This window comes from Meles meles, chromosome 5 (assembly GCF_922984935.1).
Source record: "Meles meles chromosome 5, mMelMel3.1 paternal haplotype, whole genome shotgun sequence".
NCBI lineage: Eukaryota > Metazoa > Chordata > Mammalia > Carnivora > Mustelidae > Meles > Meles meles.
The window spans coordinates 24,183,923-24,201,695 of NC_060070.1; the positions used below are offsets into that span (position 1 = coordinate 24,183,923).

Here is a 17,773-nt window from a genome sequence, read left to right on the forward strand (position 1 = left end):
GAAGGCAGAGGTTTAACCCTCCTAATGTCACTCTTCTTTAAGCAATAATCGTGCCTCGGATAAACCTTATTGGCTACAATACTGTCACTGCGCAAAGCTTAATGTCACTCTTCTTAATGAATTATTTTCACTTTGGAAAATATTTTTCTCAAAAGTGATATTTATGCTAATTTGATAGGATGAATATAATGGGTTTTATCATTGTTATTTTAAATTGATTATAAATACTTAAAAATTTTCTCAGTTTTAATTTCTAATACATAGAGTAAATATTAAGAGGGATAACCTACATAAACAAAAGCTCTTTGGGTTCCTCAATAACTTTTAAGAGTGTGAAGGGGTTCTGAAACCAAACAGTTTGAGAACCACTTGCTTTAGGGTTAAGCTTTTGTAGACCAAAAATGAAAGAACACTGTTCAAAAAAAGTGAGCCAAAACCGAATTCTAAAGGCTTAATGAGTAAACTGACTATACCTAAATTTTCCTTATTGAAAAATGTAATTTTTACACCTGCAGAAAATTGTTTCCTCAACTGATAACTGTGCTCACAAGTAACTATTTGCAAGAGTAGTTTGTTATTTGTGTCTTAAAAATAATGACAGGTAGCCAGGTGTGTTTGTATAAAGTCTAAGCAGAGAAATATATCCGTTGATGCATATGCATGGGTATACACATATTCACTGTCAACTTCTTGTTTATTAGTTTTTTTCTTCCTTGGTTATTAGTATTCAAGGAAAGGAGATTCATCAGATATGTGTTTTGGCCTTAATTTTTTTCCATTAATATTGACTATATCAAAATAGTTCATATGTGGTTAGACATAACTGTATCTAACAGTATCTCTCGGGGAATTGTTAAAAAACATTTTGCTTCTCCATCTCTATTTTATGCTTTATTTCTTTTCATGTATTCCAAATGAAACCACCGGTTGGGAACTACTTCTGGTTTGTGTCCCGTGCTTGGTACACTCTCAGTCAATACTAAAGGATGAATAGCTTTTATCTCTACTATTTGGCCAAGAGTCAAGGCTGATGGTGTCTGGATGCCAACAGTGGTGATTAGCATCAGGGAATAAGGGCATTAATCACCAGAACTGAGGCAGCCCAGGAATCTCCCTGGCCCTTCACCTTCCCAGCAGCAAAACCATGCCTGCAGCATTGCCGATCTGTGTGTGCCGTTTCCCAAATACGCTGAGCTTGGGCAATACCATGTCCAAATAAGGCAGTGAGCCTGGCTAAAGCAATAGGGGACAGGTATGGCAGAAGCGAGAAGAAGAAGAGTTTAGTAGACAGTGGGTCAGATCCTTACAGGGAGGATGTGAATCCAATGTCAAAAATTATCCCTAAATCTTTCTGTCCTCTCTTTTCATCCTCACAGTCCTCATCAGCCCTTAAGTTAAACATTCATAACCTTGGTGTTGAAAGACATCTTGAGAGTTATCTTATCCACCTGTTCAACCAGTCCTGAATCCTCCCTACAAACTCTAGTCTTTTAGCGGCCTTGCAATGCCAATTTGCAGGATGCAGTTAGAATGGCGTGAGAAGGAATTCAGGACACATGCCTTTAAATGTAAAATTTCAACACACATATCTGGACCCAGCCTGCTTCACATGGGCCCCGAGAACTATATAAAAAGGGTAGAGTACAGGTGGTGGGTAATGGGGAGGGCACGTTTTGCATGGAGCACTGGGTGTTGTGCAAAAAGAATGAATACTGTTACACTGAAAAAATAAATAAAATGAAAAAAAAAAAAAGGGTAGAGTAAAATCTTTTGATTGACCTATACCATAATTTGATTTAAAAGGAAAAATATACACAAGCAACCGTTTGCCTGAAATTATTTAATTGTTCTGCAACTTTGTAATAAAGGAAAAAGAATTCTCTGCAACAATCTTCTTCCCCACCACCTCCCCAGAGTAAACTATGACGATCTGGGCCCCTGAGCAGTGGTCTTTTCCTGACAGTTAAGTGTCTCCTGAAATAATAAACACATAAAAAATAAAAACACTCAGTGTCTGCTCTAAGAGACCATCTTTGCCCAAGATACAACAGGTCTATCCTTCCCCCTTCCTCACGAGGTCCCCTTCCATGGAAGAAACAGGAGCTTCATCTTTTCAATACACAAGATGTTTCTCAAGTTTATTTCTCAAGCAAAGTAAGTAAAACTTAAGTGGAAGCCTAAGCAGAATTTCGAATAGAGATGCTAGCTTACTGGAACCTTGACGAAACGGACCCCACAGAAATGCAAAAAAGGGTCCATATTACCCAGGATGACTTTCCCTACAACCAGGGATGACATTTTTGCCCTGTCAGAGGATCTTAGTTGATCTTAAACCTTACCGACCTGAAGTGCTTTATTTCTCTAATAACAACTGCAGACTAGATTCATCTCTCTGGTTTAAAGATTACAAAGCTAAACTAGTTCTAAGTAAGTAAGTAAGTCATTAGCTTTTGAGAAAAGTACTCACAAAATGGCTGGCAGTTATAAATAAAGACTTTCTCTTCCCCCTCACTGAAAACGATTCTTTTTTAGTTATCTTAAAACTTAAGGTAAGTCAGAGACCACTTAAAGGACGATTAAGAAATTATGCTAAAAGTTATGTTTAATTTGGATTTGTTTGTCTCAAGATTTACAGTCAATAAATGTTGAATATCCACTGAGTAACGAGAATCCCAGAGCTTTTAGAAGACAGATTCGGGGCGCCTGGGTGGCTCAGTGGGTTAAAGTCTGCCTTCGGCTCAGGTCATGATCCCAGGGTCCTGGGATCGAGCCCCGCATCAGGCTCTCTGCTCGGCAGGGAGCCTGCTTCCCCCTTTCTCTCTGCCTGCCTCTCTGCCTACTTGTGATCTCTGTCTGTGAAATAAATAAACAAAATCTTAAAAAAAAAAAAAAAAAGACAGAGTTCATATCAATACTGAATTTGCAACAAGGTCTTTCTCATTTATATGAATGTACGCATTATATATATTTCTTTCCTCTGTTGAGTATATTATTATATAATACAGATGTCATGGTTACAGAAATTCACTTTGTCTCCCAAATAGATCAGAAATGGCAATCACAGGTGGGCAATGAGCGCGAGGGCTAGAAATCCTCTCACGTCGTACTTTCTTGGATCATGGTAGTCTTACTTCGTTTTCCTTGCCCCACATACTAACCTCCCCTCAGTTTAAAAAAACTTAATTCTCTTCTGTGTGACTTTCACAAAACATCCCTCAAACTGGTTTCTGTTCTGCTTCCAGCAACAGTTGACAGTCCTCTCTGCATTTCCAGTTTTGCTTCAGCATCCTTCTAAGTGCAAATTTCGAGCCAAGGCCCATAAAAGGCACATGACATGTACGGATGAGTTATTTCCCCCCATGAGACTGTTAAATGAGTTCCGAGTCTGTGAACAGTCTTTTAAAATGTGAAACAGGCAGAGAGGAAAATATGAAGTATTTTAACATGTGAAAAGGCCAATGAGTCTGGACGTGTCTGGATACTTACTCTCTCACACAGCTCTTCAAATGTGCAGTCGGCAACAGTTCCACAGGCTTTATTCAGCCGCAGCTCTCTGCCTTGCACTTTTAGAATCCTTGGTCTAGTTACTATGGGAACATGAACAAAGACTCAATCTTGTCTGGATAATTACTATAAAATTCATCTCTTACAGATAGGAAATGCATAGCTTGATGAATAATAGCACATGATTCAACACATAAATTAGACAAAATGCTGATACAATGACTGCCACTTGAGCGTGGCATCAACCCATATACAGCAATGGAACTTATTAATTGGTCAGTGGAGATTGGGCATTGTGTTCTAAATGTATTCTCTTTCAAGAGAAATTAACTTACGTACAATCATTTTGTTTCTGAGCCAGCTCATCAAACAACTTATCCATGACAGCCTCCACATCAGCTTCACTTGTGCTACAGTGAAAAGAATAATAGAATATGAAATTAATAACACTTGAAGCCAACATCAAACAGCTGCCTGAGCCTGCTTAGCTTTTTGCCCATAAAAAAAGAGAACAGGATGTTATGCTCTAAATACAAACATTAGATTTAGAATACACTTAAAAGCAGAGAATATTAACTCTCAGGTAGATGATTCGGCCTTATTTGCATACACTGAAAGACTTCTGTGCTTCTGGCTGTTTCCAGTAATGAGACGATACAGGCAGAGTAAATCCATTAATACTATGTGTACACAATGAGAAGAAAGGCTTCTGGCTCTCTCTTGCATGCAAAACAAGAGCAAATAGACAAGGCAGTCAAGCATCCAGCAAAGTATCCTTTGAAATCTCTACTGAGAGGGTACATGTGAAATTAAATATTGAAGCTGCTTAAAAAAAAAAAAAAATCAAGTCAAGCCACTGACTGAGAGGATCAAACATCCAGAATTAAATTACCAGCTTCGAAATACTGAGTTGATCTGCACATCAATAACTTTATCAGACTTGGAGTACAGGGACAATTATAGACCACACAGTTTCTTTCCAAAGTGTCCTTGTCAGAAATTCAGGAAAACTCTCTCCTTCTGCAATGCCTACCACTGCAGCTCCTACGAAGTTAGCCTCATCAAAGAATGCTTTGTATTCTAATTACAAATCACCATATGGTTTAGGGAACCCACAAATACAAATGTGATAACACTATGCCCTTTCTTCCTATCACTTTTTTTTCAAAAGGGGTTTGTAAATTAACTGTCAATAAAATAAAATAACTGGCAGAAGAAATAAATGCTGTTAAAAAAGAACTTCAAATGTAAATGTAAGTTTACTTCAACTCTACACACAAACTTAAAAATGATGACCTGCCAATATGCTTAATTTTGATATACAAATCACTCATATCTAGGGGTGGAAGCAAATAAACTCAATTCTGGACATCCACCTTAATGAAGTCTTTTTGAAAACTAAGAAGACAAATCATTTTTTTTTAAGCTCAAACAAAACCAAACTCATTTCTCCCTTGAGATAATTACCAGGTGGCACGCATTTAACACACAAGCACCTAATTCTTCAACTGTTGTACAGCAAATGCATTTAAAATGCAGGACAGCACACGGTCACCATGAAGGGTTTGGAATTGTCACCTTCCAAGTGATAACCCTTCCACCTCAAAGAATCTTAAAAACATCATCTGCAATGGTTAACTTTGCAGGGGAAATGCTATTTGACTTAGGGAAAGCCTTGTATGACATTTGAACACGGTAGTATTACAATAATAAAATGACACTACAGAAAGTGATCATAGAGACAAAAAAACAATTTTTTTAGAAGATTTTATTTATTTATTTGACAGACAGAGATCACAAGTAGGCAGAGAGGCAGGCAGAGAGAGAGGGGGAAGCAGGCTCCCTGCTGAGCAGAGAGCCTGATGCGGGGCTCGATCCCAAGACCTGGAGATCATGACCCGAGTCGAAGGCAGAGGCTTTAACCCACTGAGCCACACAGGTGCCCTAGACAAAAAACAATTTTAAAGGTACAAAGAAATCACACAAGCCAATGTAAATGTCAGTGCCCATACCAAGCACATGCATGTTTACGTGGCCTTGCCAATATTATTCTTGGGAATTTCTCTGAAATTGTCTCCACCTTGTAATGGTGGCGTAAACACACACAACTATTGGAGAACCAAAGGTACTAAAATTTTTAAGGGATATAAAACAGAAGGAGCAAAGCCAGCCACCCAGGTTATCTGCTGGCTTGCAGAAAGTTAACTTCTCCTTCAGATAGGCGTGTTACCCGACAGAGGAGGAGAAATGAATTCTGAAAAATAACCAAGACAAAACACAGTTATATTTCTAAAAGCATATTTGGTGAACAAACAAAAGCTTACGAACATCCTCAATGGTGATTTCCCCTTTACACTGTGCTCTAATATACTATAAAATTAAAATATGGCTCACAAGACTTCAGTCAGGCCACACCTTCTACATCATCTATGTAATTACTATATATGATTTCACTTATAGTGAAATTATATGTGAAATGGCCTAATTATTTTACTATAGCAAAACATTCTATATGGGGCCTCTGGGTGGCTCAGTCGATCTAGCATCTGACTGGGTTTCGGCTCAGGTCATGATCTCAGGATCATGAGTTTGAATCCCATGTGGAGCTCTACACTGAGCATGGAGCCTGCTTAAGATTCTCTTTCTTGGGACGCCCCAGTGGCTTAGTCAGTTAAGTGGCTGCCTTCGGCTCGGGTCATGATCCTAGCGTCCTGGGATCAAGTCCTACATCGGGCTCCCTGCATGGCCGGGAGGCCTGATTCTCCCTCTGCCTCTGCCTGCCACTCTGCCTGCCTGTGTGCTCTCTCTCTCTGACAAATAAATAAATAAATAAAATCTTAAAAAAAAAAAAGATTCTCTTTCTCTCTTCCTCTGCCCCTCCACCAGCTCACACTCTCTCAAAAAGAAATAGATAAATAAATAAAATTCTATTAAATTATCATAAAAAGTTACCCAGAAGTTACAAGATGCAAAATAAAAATTTTTACTGGTGTTAAATGGACTAAAAAGAAATATTTGCAAAAGTAGTTCATGTAACTTACAACTGAACAGTCTGTTATCCATCTAAGCCAAATTGTACTTGACCTCTGGGAGTAAGTTCTACTGACCAGTTGAAGGGCAGAAACCTCAGCTTCATATTGTCTTAAAAGTGGGAGGGGCTAGTATGTGTTTTGATTTTATTAACTATATCTCTGTATTGACATGAGATAGATGAGGATGCTGTGAAAGAAATCTTTACAAGAAATGAACTTTTTCATAATCCCTTAACCGATACTTCACAAGAAAACACTAGGCTTTTCACACTCTCAGACAGATTTCCCTACTTAAGGGGACTCATCAGAGCTCATGAACTTTTCTAAAGGATGAGAATTAGGAAAGTGAAAAGAGAAATTAAAATCTACCTGTCCATATTAGCTTAAAAGATTCAGATTTTTACTCAAACATCTTTGAGTACGATTTGTAATTCTACTTGAAAATGTAGATGATTCTGAACGATTTCCATGTGTCACAAAGGGCATAACAAAAGCTGTATTATACAAGCAACTAGTATGCAACAGTTCAACTATATGACCCCGCCTTCCCGTGCAGTATTTGCTATTATCCCATTTTTACAGAAGAGAAAACTGAGACTCAGAGAATTAAGCCCTCACTTTTCTAAGATCTGAATATAGAAAAATTTTAAATTGCTGTACAACAAAGTATTATAAATAAAATATATAGGCATATCAAACAGTAGCAACACGTATGGCATTTATTATCAATGTACTAAAAATTAATACAATTTTAATAACACAAATAGAAAAACTGACAAAGGATCTGAAAAGAAAAACTGCATTTAAAAATAGCTCGATGAAAAAAATAAAAATAAAAATAGCTTGATGGCCAAGAAGCCATCATGTAAAACCATTCATTCACTAGTGATAACAAATGCAAAGTAAAATCATGCAATACTATTCTTTTATCTAAACTGGCAGAGATGAGGAAAATCTAGACCAAGCGTACTTGAAGGGAAAATGGACCCTCTTCACATACTACTGGGGGGTATAAAATCGGTGCAAGGGGGCGCCTGGGTGGCTCAGTGGGTTAAAGCCTCTGCTTTTGACTCAGGTCATGATCTCAGGGTCCTGGGATCGAGCCCCGCATCAGGCTCTCTGCTCCGCGGGGAGCCTGCTTCCTCCTCTCTCTCTGCCTGCCTCCCCGCCTGCTTGTGATTTCTCTCTGTCAAATAAATAAAATATTAAAAAAATTAAAAAAAATAAAAAAAATAAAATCGGTGCAAGATTTCAGGGCAACCAAATAATATATATGTAACAAAAACATTAAAAACATGCATCCCACAGCACCCAGCTGTTCCGCTCATAAGGATTTCACCTATGGAAATAATAATGGTTAACAACTACAAGGATGTTCGTTGTGACACTTCTAACATCAAAAAAGTGAGAAAAAAAAAAAAACCCTAATGTCCCACAATGGGGACTAAGAAGTACATTTGAATATACTCACACAATGAAACATTATGCAGTTTTTGAGTACAACTCTTTCCTCTTGTCCTGGAACTGCAGTTAAGGTCCAAAGTTGATGGCCAGAAGTGCTTAGTGGCCCCAAGTTTCTAAAGAGAACCTCCAGTGTGCCACTAACGGCTGGATCCAGACTCCTGCCCCCATGATTAAATCATGAAGAGAACCAGCCCTATTCCAAATGCCACCCCCTCCTCCTCCACCAGCCCCTCCTCTTTACCACACCACAGTGTCTTTATAAAAGGAGTAAAGGAATCAGGAGTCTTTATGTCTAGTATCTGTGATAAGAGCCTTTCTCTCCCCTTCTTCCCCTTAGGACTTTTTTCTTCAGGTTGACTTCTAGTTCCACAGTGTCATGGTCAGAAAAGATGCATGGTATGACTTCAACCTTTTTGAAATTTTTGAGGCTTGTTTTGTGACCTAATATGTGATCTGTTCTGGATCGATCTATGCCGGATTCAAGCGCAAGTTCCACGTGCACCTGGAAAGAATGTGTATCTGCTGTTTTAGGAGGGACTGTTCCGAATATATCCGTAAGATTCATCTAGTCCAGGGTGTCATTTGAAGCCACTGTTTCCTTGTTGATTTTATGTTTAGATGGTCTGTATATTGATGAAAGTGCCCTCCCCTTAGGAGAGAAGAGGGTGATTTACCTTCCCCCAAAGACAAGTGATGGGAGGGAAGGGTTCTCTATACAAGTCACCTGGAAAGATTAGAGGAGTCTGAAAAAAAAAAAAAAAAAAAGAATCTGGCATTGTTGTCTTTAATTGGATAGATAGAACCTTGGTAGGTTGAGAAATCAGAAGGTGGGAGGTGGGGTGCTAAGCCAACATGAAGTAAGTCAGTTCTCACTAAGAATCCTCCAAAGATTTAGCACTGCTAGATATATTTGAAGTTACAGGTGAGGGGGGATAGGCTGGAAATGCAGGGATCACTGGAAAATAAGACAACGACAGTTTTTGTGATGCCCTGCCCTTACCTGGACAGCAAGAGTCCTGAACACCTCCCCAACTCCAGCTGAAACCGGTAAGTTCATCATCTGGGTCAGTTTTCACAATGAAGAAAGGGGGAGAAACACCATACTGAAATCCTACATATAAAATAGTGAAACCAACAGTCCCTCCCTCTTTGGTACCCAGAACCCTACCAGCCAAAGTTCTGCCGCAGGAAGTAGAAAGATTGAAGGAAACACTCTGGAGGACACTGAATAGCCAAAAGAAAGACTTGCAGATACTGACATCTGGGGTCTCTTCAATGGAAAATCTGACCTGCCACACCATCTACCACCCTCCAGTGAAGCCTACCCATCAGCAAAACCCTATCCATGCACACAGAACTTCTAGTCAGCTTTTTAATGCTTCAATCTTGTGAATGGACAACCAAGTATTTCTAGGAATTTAAGGAAAGCCCGTAAGATATAAAATAAGGATGAAAAGAGATAGAAAAAGAGGATCTTGGAGGAAACAAACACAAATACACTCTAATACACCTAAAGAGAAGAAGATATTACATGCATAAACAAAGAAGGATGCTATAAACTAAAAGAACAATTAGTGCGTAAGAAAGAGCTCTAAATATGACTGTTAAATTCAGGAAAAGAATTAGAAGAAAAAGTTGAAGTAATCTTTCAGAAAACAGAACAAAAAGAACAAAAACTAGAAAACAGAAGGGAAAATAGAAGAATGAGAAAACACACCAGAAGGTCCAATATCTAACCAGGAGAAGCTCCAAAGACTATGGAGAAAAAAAATAAAAGGAGCAGCAATGAAAAAATTAAATTCTAAGATTAATTAAATTCATTAATTAAATTAATTAAATTCTAAAGTTAATTTTTCTAAGTTTCCTAGAACTGAAGAGCATGAATGTCTACACTGAAGGAGCCCAGTGGACACCCACAACAAAGAATGGGGGAAAAGGTTCCATTGTAAGGCATATTAGCAGGAAACTTAAGAAACCAGGAATAAAGAAAGAATATCCTAAAACCTTCAAGAGGAATAACAGGTAAAATATAAAAGGTCAAGAAACTGACTTGTATCCATGCTCATGAAACTTTGCAGCTGTAATAATGAAGCACAAAGAGAACGGTGTCTAAATTGTCTAAGGGGAAGTTATTGTCAGACTAACCCTGCCAGGTCAAACTATCAAACAAGCAATATAAAGACATTTTCGGGCAGGTGAATTCTCAAAAAAAGCTATTTCCCATCCAGCCTTCTTCATAAGATGCTAGGTAGGTTGGGCTCTCTCAGAACAGGGAGAAGAGTTCTCTGTCTAGTAGGACCTAATAAGCTCTACCCCCCCATTGGCCCTCCTGCCTATGGCAGCTGTTACGTCCAGACAAAATACAAAAACAGGTGACCTGAAGGCACTGGACAGTGAACAGAACTGAAGAGAGTGGACACTTGAGAGAAGGGAAAAACATGGGGTGAATTACCCATTTCACAGCTTTCAGACTGAAGACAATCAAGTCAGGACTGCTCAGGGCAACTCCAACTCCAACAGAAAACCTGCAGTCCTGGCCTGAAGAACCAGAGGACAGCTGGGGGTAACCACACAGGTGGGAAATCCAGGGGAATCCCCACAATTGTTTCCAAAGTCCTGGAAGATACTAATCTTAAAATTCCTGAAATCATAAGTTATTCTGTATATCACAATACTAATACACAGTGAATCACTTTTCCGTTATAGGGTTATACTAAAAGCTTCAGCAGTTTTCTATGAAAAAAAAGGCATAAAAATAAATTCATGGCTTATCACTATTACAAATCAATATACTATGACATATATTTCTATATTATGTATATTGTGATCTATTTCAAGAACATAAAAATGATCTCTACCGGATACAGACTTTTGATAGTAGTAAATATTTAAAGGAAACATTAACACAAAATAAATGCAAGATAAGATTATTTTAAAATTTAAGTACCTCCAATATTTAATATAGAAAAGTTATTTTTCAAATTAAAGGTTTTTAAAACACACAGCATAATTATCATATCTGATAGTACTGATCTCTGCTGGTTGACAACTATTCCAGATACAGGAAAATGTCATTTGGCACTGACATGATCAAATGATTAAGAGTGTATCCTAAATCATTTTCAAGTTGGGCATTAGGGTACATACTGCTTTATATAAACTCATTTCCCTTATTAACATGTGTCTGGCTTTGTTTACTCACTATTATCTACCCAAAGGCTCTATCCCCAAATACAGTCTCACTGGGGATTTGGACTTCACCTATGAATTTTGGGGGAATATAATTCAGTCCTTCACAATGAGCCTTGGGGCACCTGGGTGGCTCAGTGGGTTAAAGCCTCTGCCTTCAGCTCAGGTCATGATCCCAGGGTCCTGGGATTGAGCCCCACATCGGGCTCTCTGATCAGCGGGAAGTCTGCTTCCCCCCCCTCTCTCTGCCTGCCTCTCTGCCTACTTGTGATTTCTGTCAAATAAATAAATAAAATTTTTTTTAAAATGAGCCTTTGCGTAGTTTACAATTCAGCGTTCCTATACATAGGGCTATGTGAACATCCTAGCACATGCCTTTTAGTAAACTTTTGTATACATGTCTGTTGGTGTATAACTAGGAACCGAATTACTGCTCATAGGGTATACCAACGTTCAGCGTAGTAAATACTGCCAACAATTTTCCAAAGTGGTGGGAGAAGTTTACTCTCTTTCCAGCATGTACAAAAAGTTCTACTTGTTCCACATCCTTGCCTACACTTTCTTTTTCCATTTCTTCCATTTTAGTAATTTTAGTGGACATATTATAAATGATTTTAAGGTTAGTTGCTTCAAATTATTTTTAGAAATGCATTGGGCACAAAATACAAATATAATTAACACAACAGTTAACCCAGAAGCATTTTCTTAGTAAGATGTCATTATGATATACATAAAATTTTAAAACACTCTTAAAAACACTAAGATCTCTTGACTTTTTTAAGGAGGAAATTTCAAGAACATAACATTATTGCAAAATTTTCAGCTGGAGAAAATGACTTTAACCTCAAAATAGGAAAAGAATTTAGAAATGGAGGAAAACTGGAGTAATGGGAATGAGTCTACGACTCTAGGGCCCTACTAGTCAGTTTTCCAGGGAAACAATTTAAAAAGGCAGCAACATTATGTTATACTAAAAATCTATACTCAAAAATACAACCATGCCTGTGAAGCTCCAAAGGAGGACCAGGGTCAGACGGTTTTAAAGAAAAATCAAGTGTTTGGGACACAAGACCCACGGTTGGCAACAGGCATATTCAGAAAAGAAAGGTACAGAAAACACTCAAGGATATCAATCATACAAAATACAAACAGATTAAAATTGGGCCCAAGTTATAAACATAATTTAAAATTATTCCAGCCTAACTAGAAGTCAAGAGCAGTTGCATGGGAAAGCTGCAGCCTAAAGACGGCGCTAAATTAAGTGGGTTTTTTTTTTTTCAGTGTAGAAGGGAAGCTAAATTCAGAGCTTTCTTTCAGGGCTACAAGAATATCGTGTCACATAGCGAGGAAGAAAATGTTCTGTTCAGCTTTGTGTAGTTCAATGTTAACCACAAAGTGGCGTATATTAAGAAAGAGTGCCTTGGGGAGCATCAGTCTGATCAGGAGAAAATACAGGAATTAAGCTCAGATGCTATGAACTGCAGCCTCTTGCCTCAGGAGAACAGAAACATAAGCTCCTACAACGGAGTGGGGATAAAGAATTTAAGTGACTTCCTTCGATTCTGGGTCATTGTCCTACCAGTGGGGTGCTACTATGTGGCAGTGTTTGGGGCGGATAAAATGTGAAACAGAAAATCTGCCCACCGATAATCAAAAGTAAGAGAATGAAAGTCGTTTCTGAAGAAAAAGCGAAGTCACTCTTTCCAAATGGTTTTTGTTCGGGGGGTGGGGGGTTGGGGTCCAAGCAGAGTGCAGACTATTTCTCCTCTGTTCTATAATGCCCTGGTAAAATACACCCATTTCACTGCTTCTGTCTCTTTTCGCTAAGTTCAGAAACTGCAGTGGACGGGCAGGTTTCTATTTTCTGTTAAGTAGTACCACTGTGTCTTTAAGTCAGAAAAGCCCTGGAATCAACCACTGTTTCGTTGCCAGGAAATTTGGCATCAACTCCTACAGGAAACCTGTGAGTACAGTACATTGGATTAAAAGCCTGATTGCTTTGGGAAGTATGAGAATCATGCTTTATTTCTCCATATTAAATTAGTAAACAGAGAGGAAAGTAATCAGTCATTCCAATTTTAAGAAAATTTCTATAGCTGAAATCAGGCACTCAACACAAAACTTAGACGGAGAAATAGAACATGTCAAAAAAAAAAAAGACCTTATTATTGTTGGATCATTTGAAATTCTCAACAAAAATCCCAAAAGAAGTGGAGGTTTCTAGAAGAGGGTCACACATGAATTTAAATGGAAATTAATTTCTTCAAGAACCTCCCACTTCATTAGGATTGACTCAGAGGAACAGAATGCTACCCACACTTTGCCCCTTTATCCCCTTTTTAAAATCAACAGCTTGTTAGGGTATCAACAAGTAGAATAGCGTTGGCTTTCCTTGGTCCCTCTCTCTCCATGTTCTCTATTCCAGAGAGCCAAAGTTGATTCAACGAGGGAGAAATTTCCCCTTCCTCTTAGAGTTCTTGTGCCAAACTGCCCTGGCAGGGAGCCTTCTCACTCTGCTGATTGCTTGTGCATTCATGCTGTACAGCTCTTTGTGCTCTCACCAAACATAATCTGGGGCTGGAGGCAGGTCTAAGATTAAGTTGGTTTATATTTGCCTTAATATAAAACAGACTTGGTTGCATTTCAAATCCTGTAGGTTTGTTTTACATAACGGAATCAGTTGTTAGAATGGATTTGGTCCTACTATTTATCTTCTCAATCATTCAAAGGCTTAATTGACTGTTCAGAGATCTATTTCCATCTCTAAATTTCCCACCGTTCTCAGTCACCTGGAGAGTAACTTACCTGGTTCCATTAATCTTGACCTGTGTATAATGCAGAAAGTGGGACCTAGCACCTTTTGCTCTCAAATTCCAGACCTTCACTCCCTCTTTTCAGCCCCAAACTCCATATACAATTTCTACCGAATCTAAATATAGCATTTCCACCCCCCACCTAATAAGTCAGTGGTGGAACACGCAGAATTACAACTTGGTAGATACAATAATATTTCCTTTTCATAAAATGTAAGAAAAGCTAGAATGGACTGAAGATTATGAAAATAAATAAATAAAAATGAGAAGGAGGCTAGAGAGTAAGAAGCCCTGACTCCTTTTCAGAAGAAGAGAATCGTCCCATCCACCCTGGAAAGAGAGGCCAAGGGAGTTTTAATGGTTAAAAAAGTACACAGCAAGGAACGAAAGACCTTGGGCATTTGCCAGATCAGCTTTTATAATGTTGAAGATTGACCTTTACTTATAAATTTATAAATGACCTTTATTTCAAATGTGATCTATTTGAAGATGAAATAAAAGATAAGAAGAATTCTAAGGAAATCTAAAAACTTTATTCTGTACTTTTATATGTATAAGCACACATATCATTTACTCATGTACATATTGGGTATTAGCTTATTTACACCCTATTAGATGATTAGAGCCATGCTGCTGAATACTTTGTCAGTGTGTTCAGGCGGAAATGGTGGGCCAGCTCTCTTCTGGTCCTTGTCTGGCCTGCTGGAAATAAACACTGTGATATGCTATTGTCAAATGACTGTTGGATAAAGGAATGGAAGATAAAAGGTCTGCTAAGCTGACTGATGGAGTCTGAGAGTAAAGTCCATACAAGATGAACTTCTTTGGCTACTGTTATGAATTCTTAGGCAGCATTTCAAATAGCTTCAAACTCTTGAAATTATTAATTCAGTACTCCCTAAGTTAATACAAGATTAATAAATTTTTAATGTGCACCTGAATTAGGTCAAATATACAATTTTGTGATTTTTAACAGACATGATAAACAGCATACCCGACTCTGCCCTACAAGATATAAACAGAAAGTTGTTTGTTAATATAAAATTTTAAGTTTGTAATGTCGCAGGGCCTTACTCATTCATAAACTATCAAAAGATGTTCTTATAAGAAAGATACTGTGCATCTGCTTTTGAGAACCAACTTTATTTTTCCACCATAGAGCCCAGGGCGCTTGTGGCTCAGTCAATGGTTAAGCACCTGTCTTTGGCTCAGGTCAGGACCCTAGGGTCCTGGGATCGAGCTCTTCATCAGGCTCCCTGCTCATTGGGGAGTCTGTCTTCCTCTGCATCTACCCTGCTATCTTATGCTCTCTCTTATTCTCTCTCGGTCTCAAAGAAAATCTTAAAAAAATTTTTAAAAAAATCTTAAAAAAAAATCTAAAATCTTAAAAAAAAAAAAAGCAGAGGTTGTTTGACTGATTACAAAAGCAAGCTCCAACAATACATTGTCCATAGGAGATATCCTTCAGGTTCCAAGATACAACTAGGTTGAAAGTAAAGGACAAGAAGAAAAACATATTAATGCAAATAGCAACAACTACTAACATCAGATAATACAGACTTTAATATAAAAATGTGATTAGAGATTAAAAGGGACATTTCATAATGATAAAGTTTCAATCCATCAGGATAATATAGCAATTACAAACATAGGCCCCTAACAACAGAGTCCCAAAATACATGAGGCAAACACTGACATAAATGAAGACAGAAACAGTAACAGTTGGAGACTTCGATATCCAACTCTTTTTTATGATTTTGTTTTTAAATAATCTCTATACCCCAAAGTAGGGTTTGAACTTATAACCCAAAGATCAAGAGTCTCATGGTCTGCCAACTAAGGCAGCCTGGTACCCCCCAACTTTCAGTAAAGTTAAACAAGACCAACATGCCATATAAAACTTAGACTATACACTAACTAGACCTAACAGACATCTATATAAATACTTCACCCAATAATAGCAGAATACACATTATTCTCAAGTGTACATGGAACATTCTCTTTTCTTTTTTCTTTTTTTTAAAAGATTTTATTTTTATTTATTTATTTGACAGACAGAGATCACAAGTAGGCAGAGAGGCAGGCAGAGAGAGAGGGAAGCAGGCTCCCTGCCGAGCAGAGAGCCCAATGCGCGGCTCGATCCCAGGAGCCTGGGATCATGACCTGAGCCGAAGGCAGAGGTTTAACCCACTGAGCCCCCAGGTGCCCCCCCCCTTTTTAAAGAATTTATTTATTTATTTGACAGAGAGAGATCACAAGCAGGCAGAGAGGCAGGCAGAGAGAGGAGGAAGCAGGCACCCTGCCGAGCAGAGAGCCTGATGCAGGACTCGATCCCAGGACCCTGAGATTCATGACCTGAGCCGAAGGCAGAGGTTTAACCCACTGAGCCACCCAGGTGCCCTACATGGAACATTCTCAAGGAAAGATCATATCCTAGAGTCATAAAGCAAGCCTTAATAATTAAAAAGGATTAAATTATATGGAGTCTGTTCTTAATCATAATGGAGTGAAATTAGAAATTAATACCAGAAAGGTATTTTGGAAATTCACCCTGAAAATTAAATATACTCCTAAATGACCAATAGGTAAAATAAATAAATAAATCAAAAGAAAATTAGAAAATATTTTCAGGTAACAAAAATGAAGACACAACAAACCGAAACTTACGGGACACAGTTAAAGTAGTGCTTAGAAGAAAATGTGTTAACTTGAATACCCACATTTTTAAAAAAAGAAGAAAGGGAGTCTGAGTGGCTCAGTTGGTTAAGCAACTACCTTTGGCTCAGGTCATGATCCCGGAGTTGATCCTAGGATCAAGTCCTGCATCGATCGGGCTCCCAGCTCTGCGGGGAGTCTGCTTCTCCCTCTGACCTCTCCCTCTCATGCTCTCTCTCACTCTCTTTCTCTCATTCTCAAATTAATTAATTAATTAATTAATTAAATTAAAAGGGAAGAAAAATCTCAAACCAATAACCTAGCTTTCCACCATCAGATTCTGTATAAAGAAGAAAAACTAAACCTAAAATAAGTGGAAGGAGGGAAATAAAGATTGGAGTGGAAAACAATGAAATAGGGAATAGAAAAATAATACAGCAATCTTTTTTAAAGTTGGTTCTTTGAAAAAGTGAACAAAATTGACAAATCTTTACCTAGACAGATGAAAAAAAAGTGAAGACAAAAATTATCAAAATCAGGAATGGAAGAGAGAACATTAGAAATAAAAAGGGTTATAAGGGAATACAATTAACAATTATATACCCGCAAATTAGATCACCTAAATGAAATGGACAAGCTCTTAGAAAGATACAAACTACCGAGAAAATCTAAATAGAAGAAGGAATACTCTCCAATTCATTCTATTAAGCAAGTATTACCTGACAAAGACATGAAATCTCTCATGACTATAAACACAAAAATCCTTATCAAAAGAATAGCAAATGAAATCAAGCAACACATTAAAAGGATTATATACCATGACCAAATGGGATGTATCCCAAAAATGCAAGGTTAACTTAAAATCTAAAAATTAATGAAATATACCTTATCAGTAGAATGGACAAGAAAAACATGATCATCTCAATAGACACAGAAAATGCACTTGTCCAAATCCATCACCTTTCATGATAAAAATATTCAGTAACTAACAATATAAGGGAAAGTCTAACCTAATAAAGGGCATCTATGAAAAACCCAGAGATAACATCATAATTGATGGTTAAAGAATAAAGTCTTCCCTACTTAAGCTCAGAAACAAGACAAGGGTGTCCATTC

General features: G+C 37.9%; 1 protein-coding gene across 1 annotated transcript in view; it reads right to left on the reverse strand.

Annotated features, from left to right (window-relative positions):
- AFG1L (AFG1 like ATPase) overlaps window positions 1-17,773 on the reverse strand; it is a 229,216-nt gene that overhangs the window by 32,851 nt on the left and 178,592 nt on the right. The window contains exons 10-11 of the mRNA XM_046006748.1: window positions 3,844-3,914; window positions 3,487-3,587 (exon numbers count right to left, since the gene is read on the reverse strand). Coding sequence (XP_045862704.1) covers window positions 3,487-3,587; window positions 3,844-3,914 — 172 coding nt within the window. The remainder of the gene's footprint in view (window positions 1-3,486; window positions 3,588-3,843; window positions 3,915-17,773) is intronic.